The 15,964-nt window shown below is 43.4% G+C and overlaps 1 protein-coding gene across 7 annotated transcripts in view; it reads left to right on the top strand.

The window, feature by feature from the left end:
- LOC102307488 (kelch-like protein 29) overlaps nt 1-15,964 on the top strand; it is a 273,511-nt gene that overhangs the window by 208,251 nt on the left and 49,296 nt on the right. For 6 of the 7 annotated variants that reach the window (XM_014332219.2, XM_005917719.3, XM_005917722.3 and 3 more), the window contains 2 exons: nt 8,117-8,299; nt 12,122-12,302. In XM_014332219.2, coding sequence (XP_014187705.1) covers nt 8,117-8,299; nt 12,122-12,302 — 364 coding nt within the window. Of the gene's footprint in view, nt 1-8,116; nt 8,300-12,121; nt 15,564-15,964 lie in introns of those variants that run through there. The other variant, XM_042219089.1, reaches the window with a different exon arrangement.

Genomic DNA, 15,964 nt, shown 5'->3' on the forward strand with positions numbered 1-15,964 from the left:
TTATGGAAAATAGAGCTTAAATTGACATAATCTTACAGTCTGAACAGTTATTTGAGCAATGTTCTCATTTATAAATTATATGGTTTTCATACTTTACACCTCCTCTACTAAGCATTAAGGAGAAAATGTACAGTTAATATAAAAAACAGAACGTGGAGAAGTGCTTTAAATCAATTTTCAGAGCAGATCGTGTATATAAATGTATATAAATAGAATGTTTGATAGTGTAATTTACTGAAGATGTGTTGTGTACAGTAATGAATCTCTTCAAGCTGAATTGAGTGCACTTAATGACCAGATCAGTAGCTTTCGGCAATAGCGCCCCACACTGGTGGGTGAAAGTGTTAAGACTACTCAACTACAGTAAGTAACTATTTATGAAGGACATCAAAGTCCACAACAATTACTATGTTGCAATCATGCATCACTCCAACTAGTCGATGCAGATGGCTCCGCCCCTCCCTGAGCCTTGCTCCGTCTGAGGTTTCTTCCTGTTAAAAGGGAGTTTTTCTCTCCCACTGTCGCCAAGTGCTCGCTCATAGGGGATGCTTGGGGTTTTCAATTCAATTCAATTCAATTTTATTTATATAGTGCCAAATCACAACAAAAGTCACCTCAAGGCACTTCATAGATACAGAGAAAAACCTAACAATCATCTGACCCCCTATGAGCAGCACTTTGGCGACAGTGGGAAGGAAAAACTCCCTTTTAACAGGAAGAAACCTCCAGCAGAACCAGGCTCAGGGAGGGGAGGGGCCATCTGCTGCGACCGGTTGGGGTGAGAGAAGGAAAACATGAGAGAAGGATTAGATAAGATAAGATACCTTTATTAGTCCCACTAGTGGGAAATTTCATGTTAAGGCTGCCGACCAATTGTAGGAGTTTACCTTACAGTGTAAAGCAAGTTGAGGTGAATGCTGTTTTGGTTTGGCACCATTAATAAAACTAAATTGCAATGAATTTCAGCAGAGCGATTCCCCAAAAATTAGTAGTCGAACATTTGGCATGGCTCTGCTTGGTGAGCCATGTGTCCTTAAAAACTATGAGACAGCTGGAAAAGTGCGTTACAAAAGAAATGATGACAGGCCTTAAAAATAAAAGAACTATATCTGAAAGTCACGTACTTAAGAAATAAGAAAAATATCCATCAAAGACCTGAGAGATCCATCTGGAAGTTCAGTTGATCCACCTACAGTTCACTAAAGCCTCATCAGAAATCACTTTGGAGGGGTGGCTGTCAAAAAGGGTTCTTTAGGAAGGGAAACGGGGAGAAAAGATGGGCATGCCAAATTACACAAGAACTGGACTGAAAATCAGTAGCTAATTGGACTTGCCTGAAGTACGTTATAATGTGCTCTGATTGGTGGTTAAGCTGTCAGGCAGCGAATGACAGCCCGAACATTCAAAGAGTTTGCACTGGAGCTGAATGAGTTCAATGTGGACTACCTGCTGGTAGCCTAAATAAGTTTTTTTTAAAACACAAAGAAGTATAAAAATTGATCTTAAAAATCTCAAGTCAGAAGCACAATGCTGCTTTTCCAACCAACAGGCCAAACTGTTAAATTATCAAAGTTACTGAAAGGAAGCAAAATTAACACATTTAAAAATCTGCAACCGTGAAACTTTAGTTAGTCGCACCGTATCGTAGCTCTACTTCTGAGGAACGCAATACAAAAATAGCTGTATATGTTTTGTATGTAAAAGAAACTTGCATAGATAATGTTTCAAATCTACATATTGCTCAAGGATAAGATAAACTGGGAGTCACAGTTCACAGTTCCAAATGGTTATTTATTTACAAGCTATAAATTGGATGTCAGTAAGAGTCAAGCGAGCGAACATCTGGATGTATCCATGGTGAGCGTTGGGTGGGACTCGGAGGGTGGTCCATTCACCTTGTCTGTCTGAGAGGTCAGGCAAGTGTGACCCACTCTAGTACTAGTACCTGAACTTCAAAGCTGAGATTTGTTTCTTCGGTGCTGTACTGTAGTACACACTGGTAATTAGATATTGAGAGTACAGCTTGTCTGGATTGTATTGAAACTAAAGTCTCAAGTTCCACTCTGTTGAGTTACTTCTATCCCCCTTGTTTTTGTCTCTGTGACTCAACCCAGCTGAACCTCCAATGCCCCTGTGGCCCTTCTGCTGCAAAGTATGCCTGGTTAAAGCAAGGTCATAAAAGGCTGCGAAAGGTAAAAAGTGCACAAGGCAAAAGAGCAGGAAGCATTGAAGGAAGATGAAATGGCGAATACGTTGGAAGGTAGAGCAAAGACTCTTGGGGTTTAAGAGAAAAAGAACAGAAGAGAAAGAAAGCAGGAGAGAGGGCAAAGTCTCCCGTAGGTTGAGAGAATGAGAGAGATGTTAGCCACGGGGTTAAAAAACAGCAGAGAAAGGAAAGGCAGGTCGCAGCACGAGGCAGAGACCAAGGAGACCAATAAAAAGGTGATATAAGACCCATTGTGCATGCAGGGAAAGAGGGAAAAAAACAGTCTTCTCATTCTATCTTTATCTTCATATCAGCCTTGCTGACTATACATCTGTGTACAAGTGTGTGTGTTTGCATCCACATCGAGAATCCAGCATGGGGTAAAGCATGGGCCGTGTGCTCCCGTCAAAGATGGGTTTCATTTAGTCGAATTGGGTGGAAGTGATGCACAGAAACATTCAGGTGTGTGTGTGTGTGGTCACATCATACTACGTGGGTGGGCTTCAATTTGAGAATCAGCTCTTACACAAGCCTGCCCGTCCCTCAGACTACATCCTTTTCTGGAGCTTTTTGTATTGCCACACAATACGCCTCCTCCCGTCACCTTGTTTTTCCTCTTTATGCTCGCTCTCTGCCATGCTGCTAAACTCATCCGCCGTCTGTGTTTCTAATGCCAAACAGATGTAACTGATATTTTTCTCTGATGGGCAAAAATCTCTGTCTAGCTGATGAACATTAGCTCCATTTAAGAGGGACTTAGCTTCTGCTAATGTACTAATAAATGGTAGATGTAGCTATCATGATGTCACCTATTGGTTTCCAGTTCTGAAGCCTCAAGATGAGCTTTTCCACTGTCTTAGTGAAACTGCATGGTCATTGGTTGAAAGCCCTGGTATACCCACCCTGCTGGTCAGTTCGCATGCCACCGGTAATGTTATCACACAGCCACATATATGTCTGCTCGCCATTTCAGTGCAAGGGCAAGACGGTGGTTAGCATTGTTGCCTCACAGCAAGCAGGTCCTGAAGGTTCCTCCCACAGCCAACATGCATTGCTGGGGTTAGGTTCATTGGTAATTCTAAATTACCCTTGTGAGTGTGAGTCCGTATCTCTGTGGGTATCTGTGTCAGAATGGAGTACCCTGCATCCCGCCCTATGGTAGCTGGGATAGGCTCCAGCTCCTACGCTGAGGTCATGTCCACACTAACACGTTTTCGTTTGACAACACATCGTTTTCTCTCCGTCGTGGCCTCCCGTCCACACTGAGACGGCGTTTTGAAAACGCTCTCGAAAACGAATACATTTGAAGACGGTGCTTTCGCGTGGCAATGTGGACAGCGAAAACGGAGACTTTTCGAAAATGATGGCGCATTTTAGTCATGTGATGCAGTCATGTGACCAATTAAACTAAGATAGCGGAGGGCATTATACAGCAGTTGTTTTGTTTGCTCTCAATTTAAAGATTAATAGCAGTCTGTACATGCTCCTGATAGCTTTTCTTTAAATTCTTTCAGTCTCACTCACTGTTGCAACTTTGTACTTTTGTGTTTTCGCAGCAACAACTCCACCTCATTGTCAGTCCATTTAAAAAACTCGGTGCTTTTCCTCGACATTTTGCCCCGAGCTCAATGAGCTGGAAAGTAAATAAACAGCAGACAGAAATGAGACAGATCGAATCTCCTTGCGTTTCGCGCATGCGCAGTACTGGAACGTAAGCGTTTTCGACCGTTTCAAGGTGGACGCACAACTCTGTGAAAACGACTGAACGCCGTTTTCAAATCTATCCGGGCTAGTGTGGACGTAGCCTGAGGATAAGCAGAAGAGAATGGACGGGTGGCATCACAGTGCAGATAGCAGCTAGAGAAAGTGGACATGGCGTCAATTTAGCGTCAGCTTTGTCGTTTGGTGCTGTTCACCAGGTACAGCGTGGCGGGTATAAAGGGGCCCTAGCAACTTATGATGACAGATCATTAGCCAGTAAGTGTGCAGTTTTATATCATACAAAATAGTGAAGATAATCCTTCATTTTAAAACAAGGTATGACCAAGATTTACAAAACAGTCCTTATTTTTAAGATTTGCATAAACCATAAACTCAGCAGAAACACGTTTGCAGTCAGACCTCCCCGTGCACTTCTATGGGACCAGAAGTCTTTCTGCAAAAACAGACTTCAGATAGAAACCAGGTTTTAAGGAATTCCCGTGTTGGCTGAAGTTTTACGACCTGGAAGCTTCCATGTTTTATAACTGCCATGGCGTTACTTAGCCAAGCAAACATTGTTATGATGATGTAGGAACACCAACATAGCTAAATGATTCAACATGTTTCTCTGTGTATCCTGAATAAGCGACCTTTAGTAAAAATGCAACTATAGCAGCTCAGAGTGAAGTCCAGATCGGGCTGTCATTGGTAGTTTGCATCACTGCTACTACTGATAAACCACCAAACTAGCAGGTCTGAACACTGAAGCCAGGGTGGGTCACTGTGTATCTCTATTTCTTGTTCATGGCCACCTGAGGACACTTTGGTTTCCATAAGCAGTCGGATTGTAAAGACGAGCTCTCAGTGAGCTCTTTCATAATGAAAAAAGACTAAAAGGACTCTCTGTACCGCTTTCCCTCTGCCATTATGCTCTCTCTCTACAGCCTACGTGCGTCTGCTCACCTGACACACGACCTCACATTGATAGCATTGCTGTCAGTATTTGGATAGAGCTGTCCATCCCAGTTTAAACTCTTGTGCACCACTACTTTTGACATAATAGATCTACCTCACCATGTTCTTGGTCCCCACTGGAACCAAAAACAGGATCTGCAACCACATTTAAAAACCTCCCCTAACCATCCCTGTTCTCAAGAGGACTTCCCAAACCAAACTGATCTGATTTAGGTCCAAACCAGATGCAGCTGATATTGTCACTTGTGTTATTTGACAGATAAGAGGACAGAACGTCCAATCAATTAAACACACTCACAAATAAAGCAGTTTGTTACTCAAACCTTGAGTTAAGCTGATGTTTTTATTTCCTTAAATACAGTCAGATGGAAAGTATACCAACAATGCAACAAAAGGTCAGTAACTATCAGGAGGATGAGGCATTTTCTCCCCCAGCAGTCACGGGTATAAACTCTGTCAAGGAAAGAAAAGGAGAGCTGTCAGAACTTGGTTATCCCTTCATCCCCAACCGCTCGTCTCTATCCTTCGATTCTCCATCCCTTCATCCCTCCACCTAACTGGTATCAAACCTCACACTGACTGACAGCCATCCCTGTGAGGCTTCATTGTCTGAGAAAAAACGAAAACACACACAGACGCGCGCACGCACCAGCCATCTGAGCCGATGCCACGACTCCCCGTCAGCGGTTGCCGTACTCGTGTTTCGTTGCGTTCTGACAGGCCGGCGTCGGCTTATGCGGGCTTGCGAATGCGTTCGGGGCTTCAGAGGTCAGAGGTGCGCCGCAGCGTCAGCGCCCAGATGTGTACTCTCCCTGACGTGTCTGGCCAAGCAGAAAGCTACCAGGAACAACCCTGCGCATGTGCACTAGGTGATAATAAAGACCCGAGGTGCGCATCCACTTAGGCACGTTGACTCGGCACGTGGAATCATTTGTTTGTCTTATTAAAGTTGAGCTCGATCGTCATATTTTAGAATTCCAGCTGCAAAAACATACCCGTGATATCAGGAAATTCAGTTTAATACATCGTCCGCGTTGTCTTAAGATGCAATTAAATGGAATATGTCTTCCTGAACAATACAAACCTACGTAGATTTTAAAAGAGCCCTTTAAACTGTGCAACACTGATTGATGTGCACACACAAGAAAGAAAATCCCAAATTGGCTCAGGCATAGACACAGAAACTTTGCCAAGTTAATTGAGCCAGTCAATATCAACAAAAGTGAAACAGCTAATAAGATGAAGGAAAAGGGGGATGAAAAGAGATGAAAAATTCAATCCTATAAAGGCGAGGAAAAGAGTCGCACGTTTACAGTCCAGTAAAGTTGCAAAATAACACGTGATCAAGAGAAATGGAGTACAAGCATGTAGAGTAATAGCAACAAACTCATCACGGGGAAGAACTAACAGAATAGTGTCAGTATAATTAATCTGAGTGTGTGAAGGTTGGAGGCTCATGAGTGGGAAGACAAAGACTTTTATTTTTGTTTGGTGTGCTTTTGTTTTGCTTTTTTGGCAAAGAACCGCCGCTGTAACCGTGACTGTCCTATAAAATTGCACGCTCATTTACTAGCTGATTGCCCAGGGTCTGTTGGAGGTCTCGGGCCGATTGAGGCTTGAAGTCCTGGGCTGTGAAAACAGACCAGCAACGGGAACAAGTTCAAGACTAAATCTTTTTTTTAAAAACTGCACTTCAAGTTTGCAAATCTTTAAAACGCATCCAGAGCGGGCAGCAGCGTGCGAAACTCTTACGTCTTCTGCACAATGCCAAAACCTTCATCTCTGCGGTGACACTTTCACAATTTCTTCTCGAGCCATCGCTTTCTTTCGCATCCCACGCGGAGGAGCACATTCTTAAAAACCTCACTGGAAGAGAGCCAGCCGGCTTTAAGCTGTCCACTAAGTCTAAGCTGTATGTCCACGATATGTCTGAGGCAGCGCTTACTGGCTCTGTCTGTTTGCTCAGCTTCAGCAAAGCCCATTGTAGTTTTTGTATCTCCCCGTCTTTTACCCTTGTTCCCCTTCCAAGAGAAAAACCCTCTGTTTTTACCAGCATTGAAAGACAAGTGAATTTTAAGAAGAAATAAAAAGGGAAAAGAAACGATAAGGGGATAATTTTAACAGGAAGAAGCAGAAGGAAAAGACGGCCGCCTGAGGATGTGCCCTGTCGGGAGAGTGCACGCGAGGAAGAGTATCGATCCAAGCAGGTGAACCAGGGGTTCGCCCTGGTTTGGAGTGTATGAAGATTAGCTCTCCTGCCTCCACCTTTCCCCCCCTTTTCCTCCATATTTCTCTCTCCTCTCGCACAGTCTCTATTCCTCCTCATCATCCTCCTCTCCCTCCCTGGCTCGCCTCCCTCTGCCCACCTGCCTGCCTGCTGCTTACAAACACAGCTCATTTCTGTCTGTCGTCTTGCCTGCTCTCTGGAACCTGCTGCTGCTGCTGCCGCCGCCGAAGACTGAGAGGACCTGAGACACGCATGCGGCAGCCTGCCAACCTGTTTGTGTGTTTTGGATCACTGGTGTCTTTATCCACCATCTCTGTGTGTGCGTGTGGATGCCTGAGAGCAGAGATCCGGTGAGCTCTTACAGGGATAATCATTGAACGTGTTTCAAGTATCTTCTTAATCACACGAGCCCCGCCTTCACATACAAATGTACACAAATTGATTTTCCTATTCAATATGCGGTTCTCTTATGGCATGCCAAAGTGGTGCGCGTTTCACTACGAGTGCGTGTGTGTTTGGGCAAATCTATAGGCAAGCGCCTGTAGTACACGTGGGAAGGAAGAATTTGAGAGCTGGGAGGCAACTAAACGAATGGCAGCACCATCAGTCTTGGTAATTGAGTTAAATTTCAACATTTAAATCAGCAGTTTCCTGCGACCAAGAGGAAACTTTCCTGCTTTGCATTTTCTTTTGTTTTCCGACAAACGTATTGACTCAGAACAAGAAACTTTTTATTTCTATCACCTCTCAGTATTCATGTGAAAAATACTTTTTTTAAGCAGCCAATGCGTACACTTTATCTGTACTTAAAAGCCAGACAGCACGCCACAAAACATGTCTGCTGGTTACCGCTGCACTGAGAGCTTCACAAAGAGCCTTTGGTTCAGTCTTGGCCTCTATTTACTGGTGGAAACCTTTCCTGATGACCTGTTCTCTCCCACCTCTTTCCCTCCTTTATCCACCGCAATCATCCTCCTCCATCCTCCTCCTGCTTCTTTGTCCTCTAGGTGTAGCGGAGGTGATAGTTCTCGTGGGAGGGCGTCAGGCTATCGGGATGAACCAGCGCTCTCTGACAGCAGTCACCTGTTTTAACCCCCAGAACAGTAAGTGGTACCCACTGGCCAGCCTGCCCTTCTACGACCGCGAGTTCTTCAGTGTCATCTCGGCGGGAGACAACATCTACCTGTCAGGTGAGCTAAATTGTCCACTCCAGCTGTATAACTGTGGCGTTCCTGTCACAGACATTCAGTGGTGTGGGGCCGGAGATGGAAAAATGATAGAGGGACTTAATAACAGGGCAGTTTTGAAAGGGTAATCCTTAAATGTGTAAAAAAACTAAACTGTTAAACGTCTAAGTAAAGTAAACTTTTTTTCCCATGAGTGTTTTGGGATTACTCGTGTACTTTACAGCCAGGTTTGGCTCTGAAATACTCCCTTGAAATTTAGCCCAATCACTTCTGGTTGACACAGGATGATTCACAGGTTAAATTATCAGGTCAGGTTTTAGTTCAAAACTGAATTTATGACCTTAATGGAACACACTGAGCTACTTTTCTTCTATTTATTAATTTTTTTGGCCTTTGACAATAAAAAAATTACTAAGCGTGAGTTAAATTCTATCATTGTGAGCATGTTTAGCTCAAATAACTATAGACTCTCGTCATCCCACAGCCAGTTCCTCTCGTGATTTATTGTGTGGAACAATATTGATTATTGTCAAACCCAGGTAAGGGCAGACTTAATGGATTTTTTGGGGGGACGGGGGGTTATTTACATCATCTGTTGAGACGTGCTTTAGTGCCATTAACTGCAACGAGCTGTAATAACAAAAAAAATCCCACCTCAAGTTCAGTTTCAGAGTTCATTTTCCATCTCAGCAAACGCAGTGGTCAAATCAACTTCAGCATGCATACTTCAACTTTTTAATCAGCACAGACGAGCAACAAGGCAAATTGCTGAAGTAGACCGTATAGTGCTATATAAGCTGCAGGGTAGCGGCTTAATGGACCTCGAGGCGAGATTAGAATTCGCATATAAACTCGAGCGGTTTTGTTTCTTGGTTTTTATGACGCAGCCTGTAGCTGTATAAATGCTTATGAGCACATTACGGCGTCAGGTTAGGAAAGCCGAGCGTGAGTTAAAGACGGTCACGAAGTTGTCTTCAAAGTTGACATTTGTGACCTCTTTTTATTATAGATGTTTTTCCTCTGTGGCTACTTTGATTTGGCAGAGTGAATCTACCCAGGCCGCTGGTCTCTTCTCTGACCTTTTATGAAACAGTTCAAGAGTTTTAAAAGGGGGCCAACCTCAAAGCTTAGTCACATGTTGCTCGGCCCTGTGCTGCAGACAACTCAAATGTCTTTTCAGAGGAGTCGTTTTTATATAAAATGGTTTTGGGTTTTTTTTTTAATAGACCTTTTTCCTCTCTGTCTGGCTCTGTAGTTGCTGCAGCGTTCTGCACTTTGTTTTGCTCCATAGTGCCACACTGTGCGCTCTGCGACTCCCACAATGAGACACGTTTAGGTTGCTTCTCTACCAGCAGACTGAATTTCTGCCTCCATGGTTCATTTGTGCGAGATTCTCACACGGTACTCAGACCTTCATATTACACAGTGGAAATGCAACGGGATTTTCTTTTTCCTGCATGCACCTTTTCCTCTCCCTCTTTTCATATAAATGTAAATGTGTTTTTGGGCATTGGAACAGGTCTGCATGTATCCTCTGGGAGTCAGACAGCCAGTGGGGAAATCAGGGTTTTTCTAGCCAGCCAATCAACAGGCTCCGGCCTGTAACCGTCCTCGCACTCTGAACAGGGTCACTGAATCACGGCTGGTGTCACATGTCAAATAACACAGCTAAGAGAGCTGCTCTGAAGACGGCTCAAACAAGTACAGTTTTCTTGGCTGGCTGGATGACTCAGCAGCAAACAACTTTCTGACGGTTCAAGTTGTCCAAGTCTGCCACTGTTCCTCTTGGGGACTGGAGGGGTGGGCGGGTGGGGGGAACTTCTATATGTACTGTAAGAGTGACTTTTATTAAATATAAAGGGCTAAAAATCAAATTCAGAAATACTTCTTTAATCTGAATTTATTTCATTTCTATTTCTAATCTAATAGGCGCAGGTGCTGTGCAGGTAAAGGAGCCCCTGTTTGTGCTTTCATCACATCTCATTGATGTTGAATCGCACGGAAACAGTCATTCTCATTTTCCAGCTTTTGTGACACTTTTTCTTTGTGTTTGAGTTGTGAAGTTTGAAATAAAGGATTTGGTGGGAAAGGAGACTGAAAACTTTTCTATGGCACTTTCGGAAAGTTACAAAGTGTTAAAAAATAACAAAAAAAATACATGTAATAGAAGTAAAAAGAAACCACTATATTAGATATAAACTCAATTTTATTTAATTCATTTAGATAGCACCCAATCAACACAACAGTTGCCTCACGGCGGTTTATTTTGTAAAATCAGATGACTCTATGTGAGCAAGCACTTGGTGACAGCAGGAAGGAAAAACTCCCTTTTGACAGGAAGAAACCTCTGGCAGAACTGCAGTCATCTGCCATGACCAGTTGGGGGTGTGTTTGATGTAAAAGACGTTGGATAAATACAGGCAATTGTGTAATAAAAAGAAGAAACGCAATAAAAGTAAGTATTAGCAAAAGATTGAGAAGAGGATACAGCGTTTATCTGGCTCACATCTCTAGGCAGTAAAGTCCACAGTTTGAGGGTCACAGGGCAGCAGAGGTAAAGAGTCGAGGTGTGGATCTCTAGCAGCGGACGGTCTCGTAGGGAGTCGACAGATTGCAGATATAGGCAGGAGCCGGAGCACTGAAGGCTTTTTGAACACGCAGTAAAACCTTAAAATCAATTCTGAAACTCCAGGGGTAACCACTGAAGAGAGGATTTCTGTGAGGTGGTTGCTTCGCTTACTGTGTGTTGAAAATCTTGGCAGCAGCATTTTGTAACAGCTGCATTATTTAAATGTTTCACGTGCCGATACCAGAGTAAAGTGCATTGCAGAAGTCAAGTGTAGACGAGAGAGAAGCATGGGTGACCTTTTCTAAGTATGCAAGGAAGGAATAACCCGATCTTGGTCAGCTGTCTCGGTTGGCCAAAGCAGCACTAACTTTCCGTCACCTGACCGCTTAGACAATAACACAGTCATAAATAACACCTCGGTTGTGGAGCTCTTTTTGAACATTATTAGATGAGGGACTCAGACTAGCGGAGAGATTATTAAGTGCTACAAGTGTTGGGGACTTCAGGGGGGCATTTGCAATTACCTCTAATTTGGAGTCGGGAGCAGGAAATTTTTGGACATCCAGTTTTTAATTTAAGCAAAGTAGGACGTGATGCATCAACGGCGCCGAGCTTTACTGGGACATACATGTGGGTGTCTGATTTCTCAGGGTTACCATCTGGAAAGCATGAGTACAGTAAATAAACCGCTGGGGAACTTCATAGAAATAGAGTTCAAGAGATGGGAGGCACCTTAAAGCACGGCACAGGAGAGCCAGGCCAAGAGATGAGAAATGTCGTGAAATCAGGGGTGAATCACTTATGCAACATAGTTCTTCGGGCTGCTGATTAAATACCGGTCCGCTGAGCCGAGGTCAAAGAGAAGATCGATGGTTATTTACTTCTTTGTTGAACACAATTGGGATGAAGCCGGTAGTAAGAGGAAAGCTGACTATCACGTTCTCTTAGCGTTAATAAACATGACAATAATGATGGATGCGTGGATGATTTTGATAGTGATGAAATCATCCAGCACCTTCTCACTTTGTTGAAGCACCTGACAGGTCTGGTTTTAACCAGTCATTAATCTTCAGCCCTATAATTGCCACAGCAGTATTTCCACGAACCCCAGCAGCGACTAATATACACCAAAGCAGAAGATTTAGCCCATTTTTGCTACGACAGAGGAAAACTGAAGGAGGCGTGTTTGTTTTTCTTTCAGATCTCTTGATCGCCCTGCTTATCAACTCTAATAAACCTTTTTTTGTGCATTGCAGGTGGCACAGAGTCAGGTGTGATGGTGGCCGATGTGTGGTGCTACATGTCTCTTTTGGACAACTGGAATCTGGTGTCCCGGATGACCGTGGCTCGCTGCCGGCACAACAGCCTGGTGTACGACGGCAAGCTGTACACGATCGGCGGACTGGGCGTATCGGGGAACCTGGACCACGTGGAGAGGTAAAAGTCACGCAAAGCACCTCTGTCGTGGCTGCCGCGTCAGAGCTTGATCAGCGCGGTCAGTAAGGGGATGCTGAGCAGTACAGTTCGAGCAAATAAATATTCACACTGCACAGCAAAACATGGCAGATGGTGTGGCATGCAGTAGTGCGGTGCAGCATATTGCAAAAGGGGTTGGACAGGTTTCTTAGCATTTTTTTTTCTTAGAGTAAAAAAGGTGCAAAGGAGTGAATCTGGGCTGGGAGATATTAAAATGGTCACAGCTGTGAGTGGTGTCCCGGAGCAGCACTCGTGTTTGTGAGCGGCGCACGAGTGAGACGATTTGCTTTCTGAGATCAGAGCGGCACAATGCGTCTGATTCCATCCACGTCGGCATCGGCACATTAGCGAGACTTTATCTGGAGGTTGTACTTTGTGGCCTGTTCAGCTGGGTCTTCTTTTATGGAAAGTCTTCAGCATGAAACCAGAAATAGGCGACGTCGTCAAGGAGTATAATGAATCCCTAGTGGCACGGAACATGTGCAGACGTTATCCAGATTTAATAGTTTGATTGATCTCATTTTGATTTTTTCTTTAACACTGCTCCCTATTTCTTAGTTTACCCTCTAACCTGGGCTGATGAGCGTGTTACAAAGCGGGGAGAAGAGGAGGGTTGCCTCCCTTGCTCGACAGAGCAAGATTAACCAAAGCAATCAAAAGAACATTACTGAGTATATTAGAGCAGGCCGCTGTCGCTCATTACCTAGCAGCTCAATTGATCTCCGAAGCTTCTCGCAATGCACAACAGTCCTCCAAATGAAACAGCCTAATTTGATATTTCCCCATAATGCTGCCATACAGTGTCGTTATGACAGGGGGGAGATGGAATATTTGCCCCGTAATGGAAACGCATTTGATTCCTCCGTCTCTGAGCTGCTTAATTTGAGAGCTGCCGACGCATCTAGGGCATTCGAGGCTCCAAAGAAATCACTGTTTCACAGTGCGATGTGCCCGTGCACGTTTCTCACTCTCTGCCCTGGTGTGTGTTTTTGTGCAATCATGAGAAGCTTCTGTGAGGCCCACAGCAACTGGACTCAATCATCAGCACCGTGAAACTTTAACCTACTTTGCCTCTCTCCAAGAACGACCAGAGGCCTCCTCTGCTTGTTGTTAGTGCTCCACTGTTGCGCTGTAGCAGACTGTGCAAGCTACAGAGAAATAACACACGAACACACTCACTACACAAAGCCAAACAGAACAGCTGAAGTTTGAATAGTTACTATGGAAATGCACGGTTTGCGCGCTGAGGCGAGGCATTTGTAGCACGAGGTCAAGGTTGTTTTCTCTGGCCATGTCATATAAACGCCAGCAGGTCTCTGAAGCAATTGTCAAGGCAATCAACGGGCTTGTTTCTAAGCAACCCGGGTTTTAATTTTGTCTCCTTTTAAGACTGTTATGTGGAACGAGTAACAAAGTCACAAGGTCCAAGGGTTCACTATACTAGGGCCAGAATTCCTATGCTTATGTTTATGTGTTCAAAAACGGTCAACATAAAGAACTACCTGTGGTAGCATGTGGAGGGAATATCAAAGACAGACTTGCCTGTGGTCGTCCCAGTAACCCTTGACCATGACAGCATTTTTTTGTTGTTTTTTTGTGTGTTTGTCTTATAACAAAAATGATCTTGAGCTGCACGAAGCGCTCTTGCACACTTTTCATTCATTCACATACAGCGGGGTATGCACCGTAAACAGGAAGCAGCTGGGTGCTTCGGGGAAAGACATGTTTCGACTGATAAGACCTGGCCAGGTAGCAAACAGGGTATCTGTTATCGTTGCCATAAGTCTCCTTTTCTGTCCTGTCTACGCTTCCACACTGCAAGCAGTTTCCAAAAACAGAGTTTTAGAATAAATTTAGAAGCTTTCCAAAAGAAGAAAAGGAAGACGATGTTTTCAGTGACCTGAAACTTCATTTGCATTTAGACAAAGGGCCAGAATGCATTAAAAGAGCTATTTTTAAAAGATACTTGCTTACAGTACTCGTAGAAAGTCTTAAACTGCCCCTTATTTCTTTACATTTTGCTTCCAGGAAGCCAGACTTTGTGGTCTTAAGCAACAGTACTCCAGGCTTTCTGACAGTCTTACTTTAATTTGTTTGTGTTTTAAATTAAAAAACAAATAATTAATAAATGGGAAACGCATGTGTTACATATCAGAGTTCTTCCAGTCCATTATTCATGCCAAAGTAAGGGGAAATATAACAATTACAGAATAATAAGTTAAAAAGAGTGCAGATCCTCAGGAGCTAATCACTGTCTCCAACTTTCTGAGTGTGTTTCTTATATTCCTCTTGTTGTGGATGTTCCTGATGACATTTTTCCAAAAATGTTCCCTCTCACTTCACAAACTTGCTGGAGGATCGCTATAAAGACATGTCGCATATTCAATTCATATTTGCTCCCTGTCCTCAGAGGATGGCCGTCTTCCAGCTTCTGTTTTCTTCTTTTTCACTGCAGTATCTCCTCTGTGCCATTACACCTCAATCACCAGCCTTGTAGTTAGCTTTAGGTGTCTATGACCTCGTTGCCAGTTCATCAGTTGCCCTTTCTTCGAACACTTTTGTGGGTACACCTCACATGACCTGCCATTTTGGAGATGCTGTCACCCTGTCATCTAGCCATCTCTGGCCCTTGTTAAAGTACATTTTGTCCATTTTGTCAACTTGAAGAACTGACTGTTCACTTCATGGCTAACACTGTGTATTTATATGTGTGTTTATATTTAGTTATTTACTGGTGGATGGTTTATGCTGCAGTGCATCTGTATATCTCTTATATTTTTAAAGTTTCAGCAGGGATTTTGTTTTGTTTTAAACTATCTTAATGATTTCCAATCAAAATGTGCTATTTCTATAGTCGCTTAATTTTCCGATTGGGCGTGTTGACTTCTGGCAAATGTCTTTGTCGTCAGTGTTGTTGATTAAAAGGTTGATTAACCAACTGGCAGATATTTGCAGTGTGAGCTGCATCTACATTTCTGAAGACTGGGACATGAAGCTATATTCACTGCAAAGCAATTACTGAAGAACAATAGAGGTAATATGAAGATTATAAGTAAAATAAATAAACAAACAAAATAATAATAATATTAATGATAATATTAATATTAATAATAGTTAATATGTCCTTGTAGATGTCCAATTAACCCTTTAAAGCTGGTCGGAGCGGGCACGCTCCGTTTTGCGTAACTATTTTTAAATCCCGGTAGCACTGCAACCACGTAAGCTAGCGCAATAATTTTTTTTGCATATGAAACTGGAGGAGTTGTACTTACATCAGCTTGTCCTCGGTCACGGTTTCCTTCCACATAAAGCTTTGCAAAAATTGCATAAAAAGCACTTGCAGCAACAAAAACATAATATTCCAGAAACACGCTTTGCCGATCCGATCAGCTGTTCGTAACACTTCCTACGTCCATCAGCGTGAACTATCACATGTCCGCCATGTCCTGCCTGAAACCGGAAGTGACGTCATTTGGCGGAAATGTAGTTTTTTACCATCAGAGCCTTATGAGCCTATACTTGTGTTTTTAAAAGTTATGCTTAACTTTATGACTTTGTTGTTTCTGGGATGCTGAGCACTCATATTGCACTGCTGGAAATAGTTTATTTTGATGCATATGCTG

Source organism: Haplochromis burtoni, unplaced genomic scaffold (assembly GCF_018398535.1).
Source record: "Haplochromis burtoni strain Fernald_Lab_line unplaced genomic scaffold, NCSU_Asbu1 Contig_28, whole genome shotgun sequence".
Lineage (NCBI taxonomy): Eukaryota > Metazoa > Chordata > Actinopteri > Cichliformes > Cichlidae > Haplochromis > Haplochromis burtoni.